The 21,312-nt window shown below is 32.7% G+C and overlaps 2 protein-coding genes and 1 long non-coding RNA gene across 4 annotated transcripts; 1 reads left to right on the top strand and 2 right to left on the bottom strand.

Annotated features, from left to right (window-relative positions):
* Positions 1 to 2,980: 2,980 nt before the first annotated feature.
* On the top strand, positions 2,981 to 19,728 carry LOC118073899 (serine protease inhibitor dipetalogastin). Of its 2 annotated transcripts, XM_035094689.1 has the most exons (10): positions 14,251 to 14,320; positions 14,435 to 14,544; positions 14,831 to 14,947; positions 15,242 to 15,551; positions 16,666 to 16,809; positions 17,553 to 17,723; positions 18,125 to 18,289; positions 18,381 to 18,503; positions 18,714 to 18,890; positions 18,984 to 19,728. In XM_035094689.1, exons 2-10 carry the CDS (start codon positions 14,520 to 14,522, stop codon positions 19,213 to 19,215), a joined length of 1,464 nt encoding a protein of 487 aa, XP_034950580.1. In that variant the 5' UTR covers positions 14,251 to 14,320; positions 14,435 to 14,519; the 3' UTR covers positions 19,216 to 19,728. The 2 variants fall into 2 exon arrangements, with proteins under 2 accessions (XP_034950578.1, XP_034950580.1); XM_035094687.1 differs by lacking the exons at positions 14,251 to 14,320; positions 14,435 to 14,544 and adding an exon at positions 2,981 to 3,257.
* LOC118073901 (uncharacterized) lies at positions 9,130 to 17,640 on the bottom strand. Its single transcript, XR_004691149.1, has 4 exons — positions 17,501 to 17,640; positions 17,299 to 17,424; positions 15,412 to 15,804; positions 9,130 to 10,869 (listed from the first exon to the last, which is right to left on the bottom strand). It is a non-coding gene; the product is annotated as an uncharacterized lncRNA (long non-coding RNA).
* Positions 18,054 to 21,270, bottom strand: LOC118073900 (DNA replication complex GINS protein PSF1-like). The gene is made up of 5 exons (XM_035094690.1): positions 21,074 to 21,270; positions 20,890 to 20,954; positions 20,509 to 20,821; positions 20,272 to 20,431; positions 18,054 to 19,183 (listed from the first exon to the last, which is right to left on the bottom strand). Exons 1-4 carry the CDS (start codon positions 21,140 to 21,142, stop codon positions 20,288 to 20,290), a joined length of 591 nt encoding a protein of 196 aa, XP_034950581.1. The 5' UTR covers positions 21,143 to 21,270; the 3' UTR covers positions 18,054 to 19,183; positions 20,272 to 20,287.
* Between the last annotated feature and the right edge of the window lie 42 nt (positions 21,271 to 21,312).

The following is a 21,312-nucleotide window of genomic DNA, read 5'->3' as shown; positions in this document are numbered from 1 at the left end:
TTTCTCATCATCATAATCTCCGTATAATTGTGAGAAAAATGACAGCTCAGATCATTACGAATGTCTATGTAGCAAGTTGTTTTAACAGTAATCACGTAAAACCATGACAGAGTAATAAAAAAAAATAACTATGTGAGGTCTTGGTACCACCGATGTGAGTTAAGTAAAGGAGGCTGCATTAACGGTTCGAGAGAACGAGTGAGTCCAAGTGTCGAGGTCTTTCTCGCGGTGGTGTCGAACCGCGTGTCAATAGACGACCGAGTTCTTAGACTTCTCCAGGCGTAAATGTACAAACGACATGACACTTAAAGATCGTCTTACTAACGTCACACCTCGAGGAATCTGTCCGCAAGGATTCATAAAAACTTCCTGCTTTCGGAAATATAGAAGCGTGTAAAGCTTCAACTTGTCTTCACGAGTTTCGCAAAAGGTATCCAGACCGGGCCATTGGACTCATTCATTGGCTCGACCTCGATGCAGTCAATCTTTTTTCTCACGATTCTTCAACCGTTCTTTTTAATTACACATTAGAAAGTGTTGTAATGAAATCATGAACTTGATTATTGATATTTTCTTTTATTTAAATAACTTTTTCTTGTGAATTTTAATCTAAACGTGCCTTTTTTCATTCTTTTCTACTAACATCTCGATAATATTAATTGAATGCAGTGAAATATTTTATAGTAACCAACACATAAAAGTAATGTAAAAAAAAATAAGCTAGAACTTTTTATAGTAATCTAATCATGCTCCATAATTATTATGTTAATTAAGATATTAAGTAATAAGAGAAAAATTATAATTTATTAGCTTTAATAACGACATGAAAAACGAGATTTTTTATAGCATACCTCAAACTTTTTTCTTGGAATTATTCAAGTAGAAAAAATGGGAAATTTATGTAATATTACTTACCTCAATTACGACTTAATTAGTTGATGTTAGTGTTCACTTGAGATTGACAGCATTTCTAAGGCTGATCAGTAAATCAAATAAGCGTCAATTATGTCAACATAGCTAGTGTACAACGTGAAAGAAGTGTGAAGACTGAAATGGTTCGTATCACACACGATGCAGCGGGCGTGACGGTACGTGACAGTTAAGAACGCAAACAAGAAGAAGACATCCTAATACAGAATGCACCTTACACTATGTTTAAATCTTCCTCTTTTATTCCCTTTTTCTCATTGAATGTCACTCGATAATCCAGTTTTTTTCCAGGCATCAATCAAATTACGAGTATGATGCTATACAATTGCAGTACATCTTGGCATCTCGACAATTTGCTTCGATCATTAAACTCTTATGGAATCTCTTCACAGTTACAAAACACAGCTTTTAACAACATGAAAAAAATCAGCAACAACTGATAGTCATATATGCATCTATTTTTTGTAGATAACTTTATATGCAATACAATTTCGTTTTTTGTCATGATTGCTACAAAAAACATGGTTGTTTTTAGGTCAGAGGACATTGAAGTTTGCAATGGGCAACTGGCCAACTAACGTAAAAGTTCCAAAGTAGCTTTTTTTTTTTGTAGTCAATTCGTGCTTATCTTTGGTGATACTCACCCGTGGGTTGCTGCACTAGCAAAGGTGAGAGAGGTCTAGGTCGTAATTTAAATGATATCTTCTCTTGGTGGTATCAGTATGGACGATACACATATGCAATCTAGTGTGCATATGTACGTACATTGAGCACATGTACTTACCCCGTCTAGTCACATACTTTACGATCGTCTGAATATGGTCACGAACATGGAGCACCTCGGAGACTTGCACCAACTTGTCTTTGACACTGCAAAATGTTTATTCAATGCGTTAATATTTTATCGAGTATTATACTTGACATTCATGAGCATACTAGTATTTTTTACCAATGAATATCATTTATAATTTATTGGCTCAATAAATTTTTCATTGAAAATATCTTGATAAAAATGGACACAGCCTAGTTAAATTGGCGTACTTTCCCAGTTGATAGCACCTGTTTTCATGCTGTTGAGGGCAGTGAAATATCAGACAGTGATTTGTCTTCTCCTTTACGATGGATTCCTGGGTAACCGATGCATTTATTACAGTCAGGAAAAACAGGTGAAAGGCGCTGTCGAATGTGCAGCTTAACAAATACTGGGAGAGACTTCAACTTGATGCATAAGATCAAGTAAATTGTCCGTAGATGTAGAACTCATCAAGTAGCGGGTGAAATCCTCCAATGTTTTTGGTGTCAATCCGAGTCCTCGTTATTTTCTTATAGCTCATAAATTCCAATGGCTACCATTAAACTTGAAGAACAAATAAAAGATTTAAATTTTGTTCATACTATCTTTAGGGACGCATAATACAATCTCCAGATGAGTGGATAATTTGCAAGTTTGGAGTAATAAACTGGAGCTTCGGCCAAATTTTAAAGAATCAGTGAATACAGGTTACAAAAAACGGTATCTCTCGTATAACAAATTGTATATTATTGCTTGTAACGTATCGTTAACGTTGTTTTATTTCTTCGAATTTTTAAAATGTAATGGTTTTTTAACTGCGGCAATAAGACCATCTTAACGTTTCGGATCTTAGCTTCAAGTAAGTGAGGGTAATTGAGTAAGAAAAAAATGATTTGAAAGTAAATTACAAAGGTCCAAGAAGCGGAGCTTATCGGTTGCATCAAGAAATCAGCAAAACGAGGTGTATGAAGGCAGAAGGAAGGAGAGTTAGAGGTGTGAGAAGGTGCAGGCGGCTACAAGGTGGCCTAGAAACAGGGTAGAAATGGACATAGACTGATCTAGCAACAGTTGAAGCTCTCTTGAGGTGGGACTTCTCCGACTTATGTTCGAATGAGGAGGAGGACATCGTCGTCGCCGTCATTGGTAATGGTAATGATAATGGTCGGCCGTGTGGTTGCTGTCCGCTGAGGAGAGTCTCTGGAAATGAGAGCACGCTTGTGAAAGTAGGAAGGGGAGGCTATAGCCAGACCGACGTTGCTCCGACCGTCTCAGTTGTTCGTGGACCTCGAAGGACGACAGAGGTCGAAGAGGGCACGTTTCCTCCTCCTTCTTCGCCTTTCTCTACGTCCTTGCGCTCTTTCATCACACCCGTGTACTGCTTTGTACCGTATAACCGTCTTTTAAGACTGGCTTCCGCACTCTCGATCACTCGAGAACTCAGCCACGTGAATCATCTACTCACTTGCCAATCTTTCATCTACGAGGATGCGCTATTATATCGTCGCCACCGTTTTCCTCTTCTGCTGTCTTCAAGGTCAGTTCAAATTTATTTTCATTTTCAAGTGTCACGCGATTTTTCTTGCCAATTCAATTATCATTTTTGTGCTATTCTTATGCCAAGTTCATTCAATTGATGTACATATAGTGAATGTCTTTAATTCAATTTTTTAAGCTTAAAAAATTAGATGTTATTTTGGGTAATCACATAGTCAACTGAGTGATATTTTCGTCGGAAATTTCAATATTCAAACTTTATAATGTTAACGAATCTCTGAGCCAGTATACTTGTCTGTCAAAGTCTCGAGAGCATAAGATTTAAATCAGTGCATTGATGCATGTGACTGCACTTGAATCGAGATTCTTGAACTCTGATTCGTACAGTACTCTGTATCCATAGAAGCTGCCACCATTTCAGATCAATTTCAAAGGGCCCACATCAAAAAGTCCTCTTTCTCTCTTTGCTATGCATAAATTTTAACCATGCTTCTATTATCTTTCGTCTTCCATTCTACTTCTTATGTGATGGACATAATCCATTTAATAATCTGAAACAAAAATAAAAGAATATGAAAAAAAAATGTTTCTGAAAAAAATTAACTGTGGAAAAAATAAAACTAGTACAAATCATTGCTTATTAACTCGATAGCAAATAATTTAAGTAGACAGATTGTTTGCTATTACATGTGAAGTGATCTGACAATGTAAAAGAAGGAAAGCAAGCCGTAGTATGAATAGGATCAAAGATTGAAAAACTTGGAGATGCGTAAATACCAAGGGTAGAAAGAGCATAGATGCATAAAATGAAATTAACAAAGTGACTGATAGACAGGTTGATTCAGGTTTAGTGGAGCACGCGATAAATTGATCGACAAACCGGTTGGATACGATATAAGCTATTACGAGTTAATAATCCGTAACGTATCGAAAATCTTCATGAGTGGCGTGTCTGAAAATGAATGTCGTTTGTTCAACATTTTTCGCATCGACATTGTAATTAAATCATCGTTGAACGAATATCCTGAAAATTGTTCAATGAAACCACCTATTTCAGGATGAATAATTTGTAATTTAATTTTTTTTTCTCATTACTCTAACTACGAGTTATCAAATTAATTATATTATCCATCAGTATATATAACTTCTTATCTAAATTTTCATCAGCTCGTGGAGATAATTAATGAAGGAAAAATTCACATTCATTGAGTATAGGCATATAACTTGGTTTTTTTTTCTCATAGTAATAATTGAGTTAAAAGAAAAAAATGGTGACGAAGAGAAAGAAGAGTGATCATGATATTATTGTTTCTCTTCATCTTAGCGGTTGTTTTTATCACCAAGTACTTCAGGTAAGAGATGATCGTAGCTTTGGGGATGTGTATGCATGGTCATTAAATTTCCCCCTTTCTTAGTAAATACGCACGTGCTGTGGCAAGGGCAATGGGATTCAATTTCTCGCGTTGTGGTCTCTTGGTTGCGCTTGTTATAGTTCATACATTAGATGACTTTTTTCGTGGACTTTTTCCCCACCAATGACTGAAGCACTGAAAAATGATAGATAAGTAAGAAGCGTAAAAAATTGAATGATTCTTATTTTAAACAGGTATTACTTAAATGGATTGCTAATTTTCTAATTTGAAAAATATATCATTGAGGTTCTGAATGGGTGAAGCCAAGTAATTTGTCGTAAACATAAAGCTATCATTTCTTATACTTGGCATAAAATGTAATGAGTAGTTTCGAAAAAGAGAAAATCATAGAGTGTCTGGTCTTTATAACTTGATACAGTCTTCATGATATGATTTAAAAGCAAGAAAAAGAGTCGTAGGTACATTAGAATATGAAGAAAAAAGAATGAAATGTGTATAGAGAATGAAGAATCATCGATGCTTGGGTCGATTACAATACACAAAGTGGTCAGCAGACCGGAGATAAAAAACGAGGAAGAGTCAAGTTAGTCTATTTAACCAGGAGAGTTCAGTGGGCATATAGTCATGCGGACCGTGTTCGGCAAGAAGATATTATCTGTTCGTACATTCCCTTGGTGAACCAGTCGTCGTTGTCGACGTCGTCACGCGTTGTTGCAGTTGCAAGAGTTAAAAGCGCAAAGACACCGATTGGAACGCACACTCTTGGATCGAGATCCTATCAAAATGGTCTTCTCGTCGTAACACTTGGCCACCAGCACTTTAGCACTGCTGCTGTTGCAGATGCAACGAAGACCAAGACAACGCCCTACCTCGTGTTTAAATGTAAATTGCTCATTGCCTGCACTTCAGTAAACCAGATTAATCATTGGACGCTTTAGCACTTGGGTATGCGTGTGTAGTGATTACTAATGTGCTATCTCAGTCTTATTTTACTCGTCTGAAATTCCACTGAAATAAAATAAATTATCCTACAAGAGATTTAGTGATGTAGGATAAAGGAGTTGGCTGAGTGACTGAGATTAATACTAGTAATATCCAGTTACATTAGTGATACTGGCGCTCAGCTTATCTGATAATATTGTTGATACTAGTTAACACTAGTTCGAATTATTATTTGCATTGAAAATTTGTTTTTACCTCGTTGGTAAAGATGTTCAGCAACAGGGATGATAGTAGATAACAGATTAACTGATGTGGGGACTTTTAGAATGATACCATCTAGTGCTGGTATCATTTACAAATATAAAATCAAAAAAAAAAAATATTCTCTTATTTTTGTCATACGTATGCATATTAATATTACATATTTGAAGAATGTTCGTAACTCATTTATCACTACTCGATCCTTGTTCGTACTTAGTACACTCCACTTTTCTTTTGGATGAATATGCACATTTACAATTTAAATTTAAGAAATTTTTTCTTCATAAGTAAACTGTGTTTCAGTCAAATTTTTTGTTCAGTTTTTTTCGTCTGTTTTTTGTGAATAGCAATTTTAAAATTCATTAATGTATGAGCATTGATGAATATTTGTGTTAAATTAGAAATCGGAGAATGATATCATAGAATATTCATTTAATTCTTTATGGTAATTTAAATGTTTTAATTTAGAGATCAATAGATGCATATTAGATTTTTAACGATGTCATCATGTCAAATTAAATTTTTATCTTCCTTTCACCAATCTACACTTCAATGCAATCCAACGAGCCATGATCACCGAAATGATCTTTTCATCTACGCTCAAGCGTTGTTGTGTTGACACGATCAATCATCTTATTTTGTTGTTGAGTCCAAGCCCGAGTGACCGAGACTAGCGTGGGATGTAGTAAATTAAGTCCAAGCAAACTCGACAGTTCAGATATACTTCTTTCTTCCTTTCTGCCACTCAGTCATGGTCAACATAGTTTGTTAACTCTTCGAAGAATCCTTCCTCAAGCATTCAATGTTGTTTAAAACTTGGCAACTTTAAATGACTTACTCCCCTGACCCGGAGACCAAACTGCTCTCTTGAATTTTAATCAAAGCACTGGCTTAAACCCATCACTTTTCATTATCTATTTTTATTTCTAACTTTATTTTTCTCTCTCATATTCATCTTCTAGGTCGTTAGTTAATATTCTTCTCTTTGCTATCTTTCACAACACAAATTGGTTATAAGCCCGAAAAATCTCCAAATGACTTATACCTAATCTTTTTTTTTAACATCATCATCATTCTCATTCACTCTTTTTCATCAACAGTTCCACTCTTCTTCTCTTGAGGCAATTTTTAATCTAGCATTTTACTTTTTATTATATCTTCGTTTCTCTGTTCTCATCAAGTACGATCATCATTTGATGCTGAAGCAAACTTTCTTCTGTGGCATACTAATGAAGGTGATAGGATATTAGAGATGGTGAACATGCAATGTATACCATGTAAGAGCATTGTATACAGGATTCGATTAGCAAGGCTAATATAATTGACGTGCGCTAATTTCAACTAAGAAATAAAACGAATAATTGCTTTATTTTTAGCACTATTCACAAATTATTTCCCACGCTTTCGAATTTGTCAAAGCAAAAACTTTTTCAATCAATCATTTCTCCACTAAATCTCACTCACATTTATCCGTCGTAAATCATATATTTTTACCTTAAGCCATTACATTAAAGAAAATTACGTGGTATTCACCTGGTACGAACACACGTGGCACGATGTACTTTTCCTTCTCTTACTAATTTGGTGTCGAACACGTGAGTTTAATGAGTTGGAAATCCGTGGTTAAAATTACAGTCGTTGACTGCACGACTGACCTAGAAAATATTTTTTCATTATTTCTATTCATTTATTTATTTATGCTTTATTATTTTTGTACATACCTCAATTTATGTTTTTTATTCGATCTACTTTGAAGCAGATATGGTTTTATGAGCCCTGATAGACACATATATCATTTGTTAGCATTTGCATGCACTTCAATTGGTCACGGTAGATATTAGAAAAGTGTACAAATTACTGTTTAACAACTGGTTATTTTAATATCCACTTTATCATTCTGTGCTCTAGTTAATTTATCCAAATGTCATTTGTAACAATTATGACAGGAAATCATTATGCGAAAGGAATTTGTTATGTTTTTATAAAAAGTTTAAACTATATTATTACGACTCTGGGTGGTATGTTATTATGAATAGTGTTAATTTTTTAAGTACATAGAAGAATTTTTATTGATAAAACGAAATGTTTATGAATAAACTGATGTTCATTTTAACGGTATATTAATAATTAAATTGAAAAAATTATCGAAAAGATAACGGATTTTTTCTCTAGCTTATAAATGCAAATGTGATAAAAAATAATGGAATTTAGTATCTATGGTTCAATTGATATAAAAATTAGTTTATTTATGAGAAACTTTCTTATGTTATTTTAACATTCAAAACAAGTACAAATAATATTTATCTTAAACTTCAACTTTTCTTTATCATTTAACGATTCTCATCCGATTTCTATCTTTTCTTGGGAGTGGTTTAATGTTGAGTGAATGACTAGTAATGATTGCACCGAGAAAGTAGCAAAATAGAAGATGAAGACGATGAGGAAGAGGCTTGAAGATGTTGAGGCTTTCCTAGGTGAAAAGCGGCCTTGAAAGAGAAACCAGAGATTAATTGTGTCGTGTACCTAATAACCCATATCAAGCTTGTCTATGGCGAATCAAGCTAAGTGTACTTGAGCAGAAATGATGTGAGCTGTTTGTAGCCCTAGGCATCTGTATGCTCGTAAAGTAGGTATAGAGGTAAGGTCGAGGCCATCGTCGTCAGTGGTGAGCTATCATTACCACTGTCCAAGAGTATTAACTCTCTATCGAAAGGGTGTTGAAGACTATCGTTGTTGAGAGTTTATTATGAGCTTTCTCCATATTCTCTTGTTAGATTTTATTGAATCATTTTGAATTCAATGTTTTCGCTGGCGCATAGTGCTTCATTGTATTGGCACGTTTTTACATTATCCTGTAATTCCAATTCCGATGCATTCACGCTTTGTTCAATCAATTGTATGTACGTGCTGAGGATTTTAGTCTGATTTATTACCTATTGCTCTGTATCGTCACTTAAACTTACATTCTGACATTCTTGTAAATTGTTTATTTAATCCATTCTTACGGTTTAACGGTGTAATTTACATCATTGTTATGCCCAAAACAGCGAATGATTTGATCATAGCAATCTAAAAGGTCATGCTGAAAATATTTATCATTTATTCGAATTATTTGTTCATCTGCAGTTGCGATTTTTTTGTGCTACGGAAATTTTAGTTATTTGGTGTTTTTATTATAAATATTTGAAACATGAGAAAAATAAATTAAAATATCCGAGGTATTTATTGGAAAAAGCAAGCAAAAGGTAAATATTTTTCAATAAATTTATTGAATCTCATGTGTAGTTATCTGTGTATAAATAGTTAAAATGAATACCGTTGGATTTACGGCTTAACTTTAAACTCAGTCAATATTTCTATGTAAATAATTCAATCACATATTCTCTTATTGGAAATTGATATAGGATTACATATTTTATCCTTAGAAGGGAATTTGCATTATTCAATATCATTTTTCTTGCAATTTAAACTCGTTAGATATTCCATTATACTTGGTTTTATAAAGCCATGTATCTACATACTAGTTTGAAAATATTCGTAATGAAACTTTTTACATATTGATTAAAAACAATATTTACCGAAACATCATCAAGACCATTCTCAGCGATTATTTGAAATTGAAATTAAATTCTTATCTAAAAAATAAAATTGAATTTTATAAATATCTGTTAGTATTACCAGGGAATATGTAAATTTATTTTTTTCTCCATTTTTTGTGGGTTGATGGTTAAAGAGGGCTTTAATGAAAATCGTTTTTTTATGCACTTTTTTCGCCGTAAAAAGTTGTTTTGAATTCATCCGGCGATTTATAGGGTCACTGAAAATTCATTGCACGATTGCCTAGCTTCAAAATTACACGCACGAAAGATCTCGTATTCATATCTAGATGTGTGAGTTTTCGTAGCCCGATGTGGTCAATTTAAATAACTGTATATTCAAACCGTTCAGAGCAACGCACAGTGGTAAGCGAAACGCAAGAAACCTCTTCAATACAAATTTTTGAACGGCCAAATCATCAAGGACTCAATTACCTTTGGCCTTTAGATAAAAAATGAATACATGAAATATCATAAACCATATGGGTAATTTAGCTATAAAGCTAAATATTATTACAGCTCACAAAGAATCTTGTTAGAACATAAAAATAACGCAGTGTGCGAAACTCGATTGAACGTTCTCCGATCTAACGGATCAACAGAGCTCTCTGAAGCTAGTATGCTGAGGAAGTTATAGAAAAGACCATACTTAAGGCATACTCAGTCTGGGAGGTAGTTTTTCGCCCCAGTACTCCACTTACCACTTAACCGATCACAACGATTTATGGGACGGGATTCGGCTCGACTTAAAGTCGACTTACCACTCGCTCTCTTCGATTGCTCTCTTGCAAACGCCCTAGTTGACATACATTCCACACACAACTTATACCCAAACTCATTCATTCCACAATATACAAAGATATACCGTTAATTCTGATAATTTCGATAGAATTATTTTATTTGGATCAACAATATTATTTTATTATTTACCTCGTATTGTCACGAAAAATATCCAATTATTTACTTTTCTTAATTGGCTTTCTCATTCCAAATATGCCAAAGTACAGCTCATTAAATTGATGTCCTTCTAAAGCCATTTTCAGTTAAAAGTTCTATTTGCAATGATGAAAGTAAATATTTTCTAAAAATAATTGGTATTTTTTTGTATTATTTAAATAATGATGATTAGTTGTTTTATGGCTTTAAAGGTCAACTGTAAAATTTCCTTATTCAAATATTTTTTTGGATAGTAATTGAGTTCAGAAAAAATACTTTGTCATTGTTTTTTTTAACCAGAGCTCTGACACAGAAAATTGAAAACTTAAAAACTTTCTAGATTTAAAGTTTAATGAGTTCGATCGAGAAAATTACATTTTTCTAAACTTTCTTTCTGATTGACATTACTCTCGTTCTTTTAATGGATTTCATTCAAAATTTTACCAACTCCACATTCGATTCTCAAAGCAATTAAAATAACTTCTTCCTCTTCTTTAGATCCTGTCCAACTGTTATTAATGATCGTTGAAAGGCTGCTGAGTATCTAAAAAAATTGGAATTAAAATTATTAAATAATAAACAAAACAGCTTTTTAATTAGTCTCATCCATCAGCTAATTAATGTGATTAATTATTCAATTATTCATGGAGACGATTGATAAATTAATTAAATCTCTGCATGAATAAATAAATTGATAATTCAAGTATCTTGGTAGGAAAGATTTTTATGAAAGGATTAACTTAAGCCTCATAACTACTCTATCTAAATCAATTGGATTAAAATAGGAGTTTAATAATAGAAAACAAGAAACTAACTATCATTACTTGCTATTCCAGCATCATACGGTCCCTGCACGTCCTTTCTTACATTATATAGCGGGACAATACAAACGAGAAACAAGTAACAAGGAAATGAGATCGGTTTTGCCGATAGCTCAGCACCCGTGGAACGTTGATGACTAGTTCAACCACATGTGGTGTCGCCGGAGTGCTTGCAATTAATTGAAACATAGAACTTAATTTTAAAACAAGTCTAGAGGTTTTTGTAAGAGCTGTATCATTTTCAGCTACGTTTAATACAATCGATGTCCAAGGTTAGACATTCCTTGGATTATTATCTGGATGATTCAATTAAATCTCAAGTTACTTATCAGCTTTAGAGGTATTTAAAAAGTGTCTTATTCAGTCATTGACTTTGAAATATTTCAAAATCATGATTTATTTGATGAATTTATTATTCGCAGATAACAATTGAAACAGTTATTTTACAAAAGAAACGAGTAGATGATCACTGGCAATTTGTCGACTTGCCGAGTCACTACAGTCCGCCTCTGGAATAGCGTTCCACAAATCGTTATACCGATCGATGAATCGATAACTTGATCAGAAGCATATAAGCCTGCGGTCAAGTGATTACTATCAGCCACGAATCTAAGCTATACAATGTATAGTGGGCTGTGCCTCAAACACATGATATGCATTTCTCTTTAACTTGTTCATCAGTTTGCTTATACGATTGCTCGTGCGGGCTCTCTTTTTCCTCCAGGCTACTGTTAATGTTCTGCTGATGTTCTCCACCACATCAGTTTGAACGTCCAGGCAAAAACAACATCCAGATGCTTATTTTCTTTTGGTCTTGGTCAGGCACTCCCTTTTTGAATCTATCAAACTGGCTGATTGAAAAAAAAGGGAGCAAAGCAAGGATCCACCTTCTTTTGGGTATAATTCGAATGTGCACAAGATTCTTTTAAGTTCGCTGACCCTTGTATCATACGATTGAATCTTTCTTTAATGCATCCTTTGTGCTCGTACATCCTCATTATACACTCCAGAAACAAGACGAGAGAAAAAAATTAACTTCGTGGAAAAAGCTAACTTTGGCGGCTCGGGTGGGAGGTTCAGCGACCCTTGTTGAGTCCGTTAAATGCATTGGTTGTATTGTGGATCCATGATGAACATGGTGCAGCAGCAGGAGAAAGCACGATTCGCTCTGGAACAGTGATGGTTATTGTACATATAATTGATTCATTTTATTTGCTTTTTGTTCAGCCCTCATCTCATTCCTTCCCTTTATTTGCGTCATTAAAAAGAACGATAATCGATCGTTCAAGTCTCTGACAAATTTATTTCATGCTCATGGCGATAATACGATCTGATTCGGGAAGAATTTTAGAGAAAAAAAATTCTAGAAAAATCATTTTATTGCAGGATCGGAATGAGATGGTGGTCATTACCAGAACCCATCCTTAAAAACAAGTCTCTCGTTTTCACACTCGTTCTCAGTTACTTTAATGCTGACTTTATAATCCCTAAGGTCTCTCGTGAAAAACCAAGTTGAATGGGATACATACATATAGTATATCGAGGAAGAAACGTCAGAAGGAATTTAATTAAGATATCTCGTATGTTCATGCACCAGCTATCGTGCTATTTTGTGTTTTATATATTCCAATTAAATCTAGGATAATATCTCGATCACTATGTTAAACCTTCATCATTTTCAGCCATGGTAATCATGAAAATAATATAGTTTAATTGGCCTAGTTATAGATATGAATAAATGAAATAAGATTAAAAATAGAATTTACATTAATTGTTCTCATAATTCTACACTATTAATAAATAACTGTTGTGCTCTAAGAGAAATCATTTAACACTCATTAGCTACTTCAGGAAATTTTTCAAACTATTTATCCGATAGGCGGAAAAGTTATAATATGTAGATAATATCGCACCATTTGATAGTTGACACGAATTTGTTCAATAACATTTGCATAAATATCAGTGCAATATCTTTATCATCATACTAACTCTAAATTGTCTGTAATGCTACGATTAAGATGATAATACGAATATAACTGGTCTTATATTTAAAATTAGAATAGAAATAAAATCTCCTATGTTCTCAAGATTTAATGTTACTGCTGATGACTCGATAATAGTCCAACAATTAAATTGAGATATCACGAAAATACACTTCACTTTCTGATAACATTAAATAAAAATAATAACAACATATTATTGTGTATGTTATCTTCATTACAATGTTTTTATTATTATGTTGGAATTAAGTGAATCTTAGATAATTGATTAAAACAATAATACAAGAATAACTGGTCTTCGATACGAAGTGGAATTCAAAATTATCTACGTCCGTGACAGCATACCACTGATATTAGCTATCATTTGCGAATGCTTAATCACAATACTTATAATAGAAGCTGTATCATTTGAAATTCTACATCGAATATGTATTTATGTAACTGTTCTGTTGAATGATTATGTAGACAATTTTTTTCTAAATTTTTTTTGATCTTTACTAATGGAAAAAGTGATAACTTTTTAAATTGATAGGTTGGTGATTCAGTTAGTCGTTCATATTCATATAATTAATAAAATGAAAGTAATATTCAATTACATAGAAAAAATTTATATGATATTGATTCGGTATATCTAAGGGCATTAATAAACTAATAACAGAGTGATTATATAGACGTTGAAATTTAATTACAAATATGAGTATTAATGTACTTGATAAACACGTAACCTGTATTAATCATTACCTAATTAATTTGTAGAACGTGATCAATGGGTTTTGCGTAAAGAAATCAATTACTGTTAATTCGACAGTAGTATCACTAATGATTGGAATAAATCAGAACAACTGAGAATACTTTTTGTATACGATTATAACGGCACCAGTTCTATACCTTGTTACTTTATTTCTCGTATTTATTTCTTACTCTTCCTCTCTTATCATTTCTTCTTTTATGTTGCTATTTCATTTACTTTTCCTTTAGTTCTAAATATCTTTGGTGATGCAGTCTTTGATCTGTTCTTTTGCGTTCTTGTTATCTATAGGAGTAGCAATAACTGTTAGTCATGGTTTTATTTCTTGTTAATTTTTAACGAAGAAAGTAGAGAGTTGTAAATCCATAAGTGCTGTTGACCTGAGAATCGCTGGACCGAGACCAATATCGTACAGTGTAAGGGCATGTGTGTACCCTTTTATTTATAGATCTTTCTTGATAGCGGAAGCAATTATTATTACTACAAAATCTATATCTTTTACGTAATAATTCAGGATACGTTTAATACTTAAATAAATAGGGAATGTCTAAATGGCTAAATGGGCATCATCAAGATTAATATTTATCTCTAAATTGTAACGGCCTGAAGATTATGGTTTTTCTACATGAGAGACTTTGGCATTGATTATGGTAATTTCACTGCAAAATCTTTGTGTTTAAAAATAAAAGATATCATATCAGTTGACATTCCAGTTGAAGATTTTAATTAATAAAATCAAAAATTTTGCCAAGTTTTATTAATCCCTATTAAGAGCCAGTACATTCACCTTATGATGTTCTAATAATATTCCAATTTAGTATGAAAAAAATTAAATTCTCGTCCAACTAATTTTAATTAAATCTGAATAAGTTAACGAGTAATTAAGCTGAAAATTTAGAAGTTATTAATGGCATGCGTTATGAATTATGTTCACAGAACTGGTAGGAGGCGCGTGTCCACGGATATGTCCAATTGGCGGAGAGCCAGTATGCGGTAGTGACGGAGTTATATACGCTTCTCAGTGCGAAATGCGGAAGAAGATGTGCGGAAAAGGTATAAGAGACAAATGATCATAGTAGTACTAAGGCAACTGTAGTAGTCATGCTATTTAAAAGCCTCATAATTAGAATTATTGCATGGCCCTCTAACTTATGAAGAAACAAATCTCTACCGGAAGATGTTAATGACGTAAAGTTATTGAATTTATGAAGGAAAAAATTATGTTTAGCGGCATCTAAACAATTCATTCATCTACCATCATTAAATAAAAAACTTCATAAACATCTTCCCCTCATTGTAACTAATATAATAATTATAATCGCTAATAATAAAATGTATTTATTACAGGAGTTACTGTCGCAACTGACAAGACTGCCTGCTTAAGATCATCCGGAAGCAAGTGCGAGCATCGTTGTCCAGCTGATCAAGACCCAGTTTGTGGCACTGATGGTCGCACTTACTTAAATAAATGCATGTTACGGGTAGAAATATGCAGGGTAGGAATCGAACTATCTCACCTTGGACCGTGCAATAACATCTCAGCTCATCGAGAAAACTGTCCAGTATCTTGTGACTTTGCGCCTCTAGACGGACCGGTTTGCGGAAGCGATGGAAACGTCTACAAGTCCACATGTCAGATGAAACTTCTCACTTGCAGGTAGATTCTCACTCTTGTCTTTCAGCAGAATCCAACGACGAACACAAAGAGAGAATAACTCTAAATGTTGAATCGTAGTTGGCTTTACCACAATCCGAGGTCATATCCGCATAGAATAGTTGACATTCATCTTAAAAAACCCAAGAAATAAATACTGGTACCGTTGACTTGGAACACTCTAATTATCACTGAGTAACTCAGTAGACGGATGATTTGTTGATTCTCAATGTAGAACCGTTGACAGTACTAGACCCTGAAAAAAATTAAAGTATAATCGTACCAGATCATAATAATTACTATCTGTGTGATTTTTTTCAGACATTGAGCCTAATTATTTTTTTTTCATTAGATGAGAAATAATTTTAGACTTCAGTTGAAAAAATTTTTTTTTGGTTTAATATACTATGTTAAGAATCATCTTATTAGAGTTAATTTTATATCATTGCTACTTATAGCTTTCGCTGTTTTTTATTGTATCTAATTTTAATTTGAATTTTTTCTTAAGCCTCATGCTTGTCAGTTATATATAAATAAATCAATGTACTGTATGAAAAATATTATTAGCTATGTCGGTATATCAGACTTGTTCTCGATTATTTCAACAAAAAATACATATGATATAATAATTTCATAGAAAAAAAATATTTATGATATTAAAACGTGGGATTTTCAGATTATCTTATCGTATTTATATTACTTGAGTAAGCCTCCGCATGTATTTGCCAAGAATCCTTTCTGGAATTTTTAAGCCTTTCTTTGAAACAACTTATCAAAACTTTTCTGTCACATACGTTTCTATACATTAATTCAATATTAAGAACATTTTTTAAACTTATCATATTTCAAATTTATTTATTCCATTTGATAAATAAAAATATTGTAGATGAATTAATATTTATCAAATCAGCCCAATTAAAGAGCATGTTTATTAATCGATTTATTCTTCAGTCAACTCAATGATAAAATGAAAAAAAAATCCCCAATTCAAAATAATTTCAAACAATTCTCCTGTGAGTAATTAATAACAGTGATGTTTCACTCAATTTAATTAATATTTTAATTTAAACTCAGTTTTATCTTTACATATATGGTTTAAACAAAATTTATTTTACAGGCAAGGCGTAGTGAGGACGAACAAAAAGCACTGTCAAACAACTAGACATTGCCGAGAAACGTGTTGGCGAGGTGCCAAGCCAGCTTGTGGCAGTGATGGAGTTTTGTACGCCAACACTTGCAAAATGCGAGCGAAAAACTGCGGGTAATAATTAACATAGACATAACAAAGACAATTTTACAACGGCTAAAAATAACCAATCAATTCTTTTTTAAAATTCACAGTAGATTGTAGTTTTTTTGTTTGAAGAAATAAGTAAAGTACACTTTCCTCTTTAATTCTTTTTTATCTTTCATGTGAATGCTTGTAATGAATTAATTATCATTCAGACAAACATCGACTCATTTTCAAAGCTCTTTCAATAAGTAATTGAAAGAGCTGTGTAAAAAATTTACAAACACCTTGAGGCTATAAAAAATATGTCAAAAATAGTTTTTGCGGATGTTTAAAATGCATAAACTGATAAAACAGCTATTATGAAAAAATTATCTCCAATATAAAAATATTAATGAAACTTTGATATTTAATTTACACGATATCCATTACGAGATTTGTTTTATTTTCATATTCATTATCAACCGTAATAGTGACAGTAATGGTCATTCAAAAGAATATTTAATACATCATTTTTACCTTCTCTTAAACATCCCTCGTTTCTCTTTCTCTTCTCTAATCCGAAATGACTGAATAATTCATGAGATCCCTAACGACAGTGTCGTTAACTCAAGTCTTGATCGTGGGTTTAAGCTGCTGCTACTGCTGCAAAAAAAAAAAAAGAATTAAAGCCGAGTCAACAACCTTAATAATGTTAATTATCATTAGTAAAGTAACGTACATTTTTAACGACTCTTAGGTTCATTTTTTTTTACATTTATTTACTTTTTCAGTAAACACGTATTCGAAGTACCAATGTCATTCTGCGTTTCTCGAGAAAGAACTTCTGGAAGTCTTGCTACAGCTTGTCCACTGGACTGCAAAGAAGAGCCTGAAGTGCAAGTTTGTGGATCGGACGGAAGTATTTACAAGAATGAATGTGAAATGAAAATGCTCAATTGTGGGTAAGATTCCATTGTATCATACTGTAAATACTGACTAAAAATTTAAGTTGTAATTTTGAAAAAATATTACAGTCACTAATTTTTATAAATAGATACTTGTTATGTTTGTAAAGTATATGAGCACAAAACAGTAAAGTACAATTACATATTTTTTTTAAATAATTGGTTTAAAATATTTCATAATCATCTTCGTTGGAAGAAATTACTTTACAGAAAATAATTCTATAGAAAAGCATTTTCTCCAGAATCAATTTCATCTTATAATTTGTATTGTAATTTTCTATGATTGTAGATCTTAAAGGGATTCTAATGAGTATTATCAACTGTATATTTTATTGTTTTCAAAAATATTTATTTAATACTTTCTAAATTTTAATAAAAAAATATATTTATTTTTTTAGGCAATCAAGACGGAAAATTACAGTTGTAGATTTCGACAAATGTAAAGCGAGAGTCCTTAAATGCTCTAAACTACTTCAAAAGTGTGGTAACGATGTTGACCCAGTTTGCGGCAGTGATGCGAGCACTTATCCTAATCAGTGCCATCTAAACGTTGCAATTTGCATGTAAGTGAAATAAAAAAAAACCGATGAGAAAATAAATAAATAAATATTTAATAGTAAAAGATTTATCTTATCAACGAAATTTTGTATTCAGGAAAGGAATACAACTTGCACACGTAGGCGAATGTACGACCTTGAAAGAGACTGAGAATTGTCCGGAGGATTGCAGCAATGAGCCTGAAGAACCTGTTTGCGGTAGTGACGGAAACGTTTACCGGTAAGTGGAAGATATTATTGAAGATTGATTAAAATGCCGAGACGTTGAGGAAGATTTATGGCCTTAGGTACCTCTGAGGTTTTTTTTGCTGGTTGGAAATTATAAATTTAAACGTAACTGATTACTGATAAGCAAAAAAAGCGTTATACAAGATTCGAGATAATGTACTTAAGATTTTTGAATGTTTTGCTTTTTGTTTATCATACTTAGATCGTTGTGTCATCTCCGACGAGATACTTGTGGTCAGAGGGTGGTTTCCGTGCCAGCCCAACATTGCCGTACAACTGCACTTTGCAATCAGATATGCAGCGGAGAACGGCAGTTTGTCTGCGGTTCTGACAACAAACTTTATCGCAACGAGTGTGAGATGAAGAGAGACAATTGCGGGTGAGATGCATGACCATTTGAGATTGTTCTATCTCCTCATATTAAAATTTAAAACCAAGACAACACTGCTCACGTGAGAAAGTTTCATTTTAGAAAACATGTCTACGTCGTTCCCATGAAACGTTGCGTCCAGGGATTCCTCTTCCGTGGCTGTCAGAAAATTTGTCCGCCTTACTATGATCCAGTATGTGGCACTGATGGTATGACTTACAGTAATGAGTGCTTCTTGGAGATTGAGAACTGCCGCAGTCGAAGTCTCGTTACCAAGCAGTATCATGGAATATGTGGCCAACCTACAGAAGAACCGAAAAATTATTTATACTGAAATAAATCATTAGAATTTAATCATTAGCTGTGATACAGCAATGACCAATCAATTAGGCAAGCTTGCCAATAATAACTTTGGAATTAATTTTTATTTTAATTCCATTCGATAAATACCGAGATTATCGATCAATAGAAAAATGGTAAATAATTGAATATTGTCGAGATTGTAATTAGGTCTAGAAAGGAAGCAAATGATTAAAGAAAATTCTTGCCAGTTGATAGAAAACGTGCAGTATATGAGATAAAAAGAAAGTTTACAGCTATTACATCGAATATTTTTATAGAAACTTTTTAAAAAAAGGTACATAAAATATATTTTCTAAGTAATATTTTTTATAAAAAAAATTATTACTTTTATCATGAGAATTTACTTTTTTTTTGGACTTTTAAAATATTTATAAACTGCACAATTTAGTAAAAACTTATTTATTCTAGTATTATAGATCAATTTCGAGTATACTGTTATTCAGTGTGTGTACTTTTGGCATACATTTAATATCATTATCAGATAACAATGGAGTCCATTTTTAATTAAAAACGTTTTTCATAATTATAATATTTCACTCTTCAGTTATATAAGATTTTTATATTCAATAACAAAAAATGTATACATTCCTTTCATTTGTGATTATTGTTCATAATTTCCCTGTATTATTTTCATAATTATGATTAATATTATCAAGCATTTTTCCTTATTTATTATTCGATAATGTAAGAACCTACTTAGTCTCATGATTAACATTTGTATGAGCTTGTCATTTATACAATAAACAATACCCATATATTTATTTTAGCATTTAATTATTATTAAGAGACAATTTAAGAAACTCTTATGTATAAATATACTTGAAATAATTGGTAGTAATTATAATTGTTAGCGAAAGAGATTATGATTATGTTACTTATCCTCTTAATTAAATAATCTATTGTTATTATGCATCTCTAATTGGCGATTTCTCCCGTACAGAATACTTTATAATTCTTTACTATTTCACAATATACTTCGTATACTTATAATTATAAAATTGTTATTCAACCGATTTCTTTTACATACCTTTTATTTATATGAATTAGGAGTTAACATGTTCTAAAACGCCTTGTCTTATGAGAGGTTCACACTGAGCTCGAGGCAAGAGATGATGAGTATTCTTTTTCAGGAAAATCACCTGACCATCATCTAACTCAAATTTCCCATAGTCGACAAGACATCTGACCTGTAATATAAGAATGTATTTTTTTTATTCAAGTGGATCAAGTTCATTCATTATCTAAGTATGAAACCATCATTTACCTCAATGTATAATGATTTAGGTGGAACCATGTCCACAGTAAGATTTAATCCTTGATTATCACCAATAGACCTCATATATGTGGCAAGAGATTTATTGTAAGCTTGAAACCACTGAGTTTCAAGATTCAACATGCTCGCACTAATCTCTGGAGGTAAGATGCTACCGAATTCCCATCTTGCTTGTCTCAGTCTTCTCATTCTATTGAAAACATAAGCTAACAGACAACGTTTATTACGATTTAAAGCTGCATGTCTCAACTGAACAGACATATGACGAGCTATCGAGCTCTCTGTTCCTGAAACTGTGGCATTTCTGTAATCAGTAGGTTTGATTAAAAAAAAACATTGGTGAACAAATAAGCAAAATTAAAAAATACCTACACATCTTCCAGGTTGGCGTCATAAAGAACATGCATTTCATCAATGACTTGACGGACTAGAGTCTCCTAAAAAAGTGTTATACGAATTTTCAGACCGCAAGATTGTTTATCACAGGTTATCAGTGATGCATGTATAGGTAAACAACACAGTTTACCGTGTAATAAGTACGTTGAATAATACTTACATTGAATGGTTTTATATCATCAGATAACTCTAGCTCTGTTATAAGCTTCAATGCTTCTTTTCCAAACATACTGGCTTTATGACTTTAATCGAAAGATCTACAAATTGAATATAACGAGGACTTTTTGTTTCTCTTCAACGCGTGTTTTAACCGCCTTTTTTTAGTGATTAGAATCAATCTAATGAAAACTCAGAGGGCGCGAGTCGAAAGGACAAAGAAAGTAGTGCCGAATGGTTCCA

Source organism: Chelonus insularis, unplaced genomic scaffold (genome assembly GCF_013357705.1).
Source record: "Chelonus insularis isolate UGA/USDA-ARS -01 unplaced genomic scaffold, ASM1335770v1 scaffold_714_pilon, whole genome shotgun sequence".
Taxonomy (NCBI): domain Eukaryota; kingdom Metazoa; phylum Arthropoda; class Insecta; order Hymenoptera; family Braconidae; genus Chelonus; species Chelonus insularis.
Note: the sequence above shows the minus strand (reverse complement) of the source record. Positions and strands in the feature narration are given on the sequence as shown.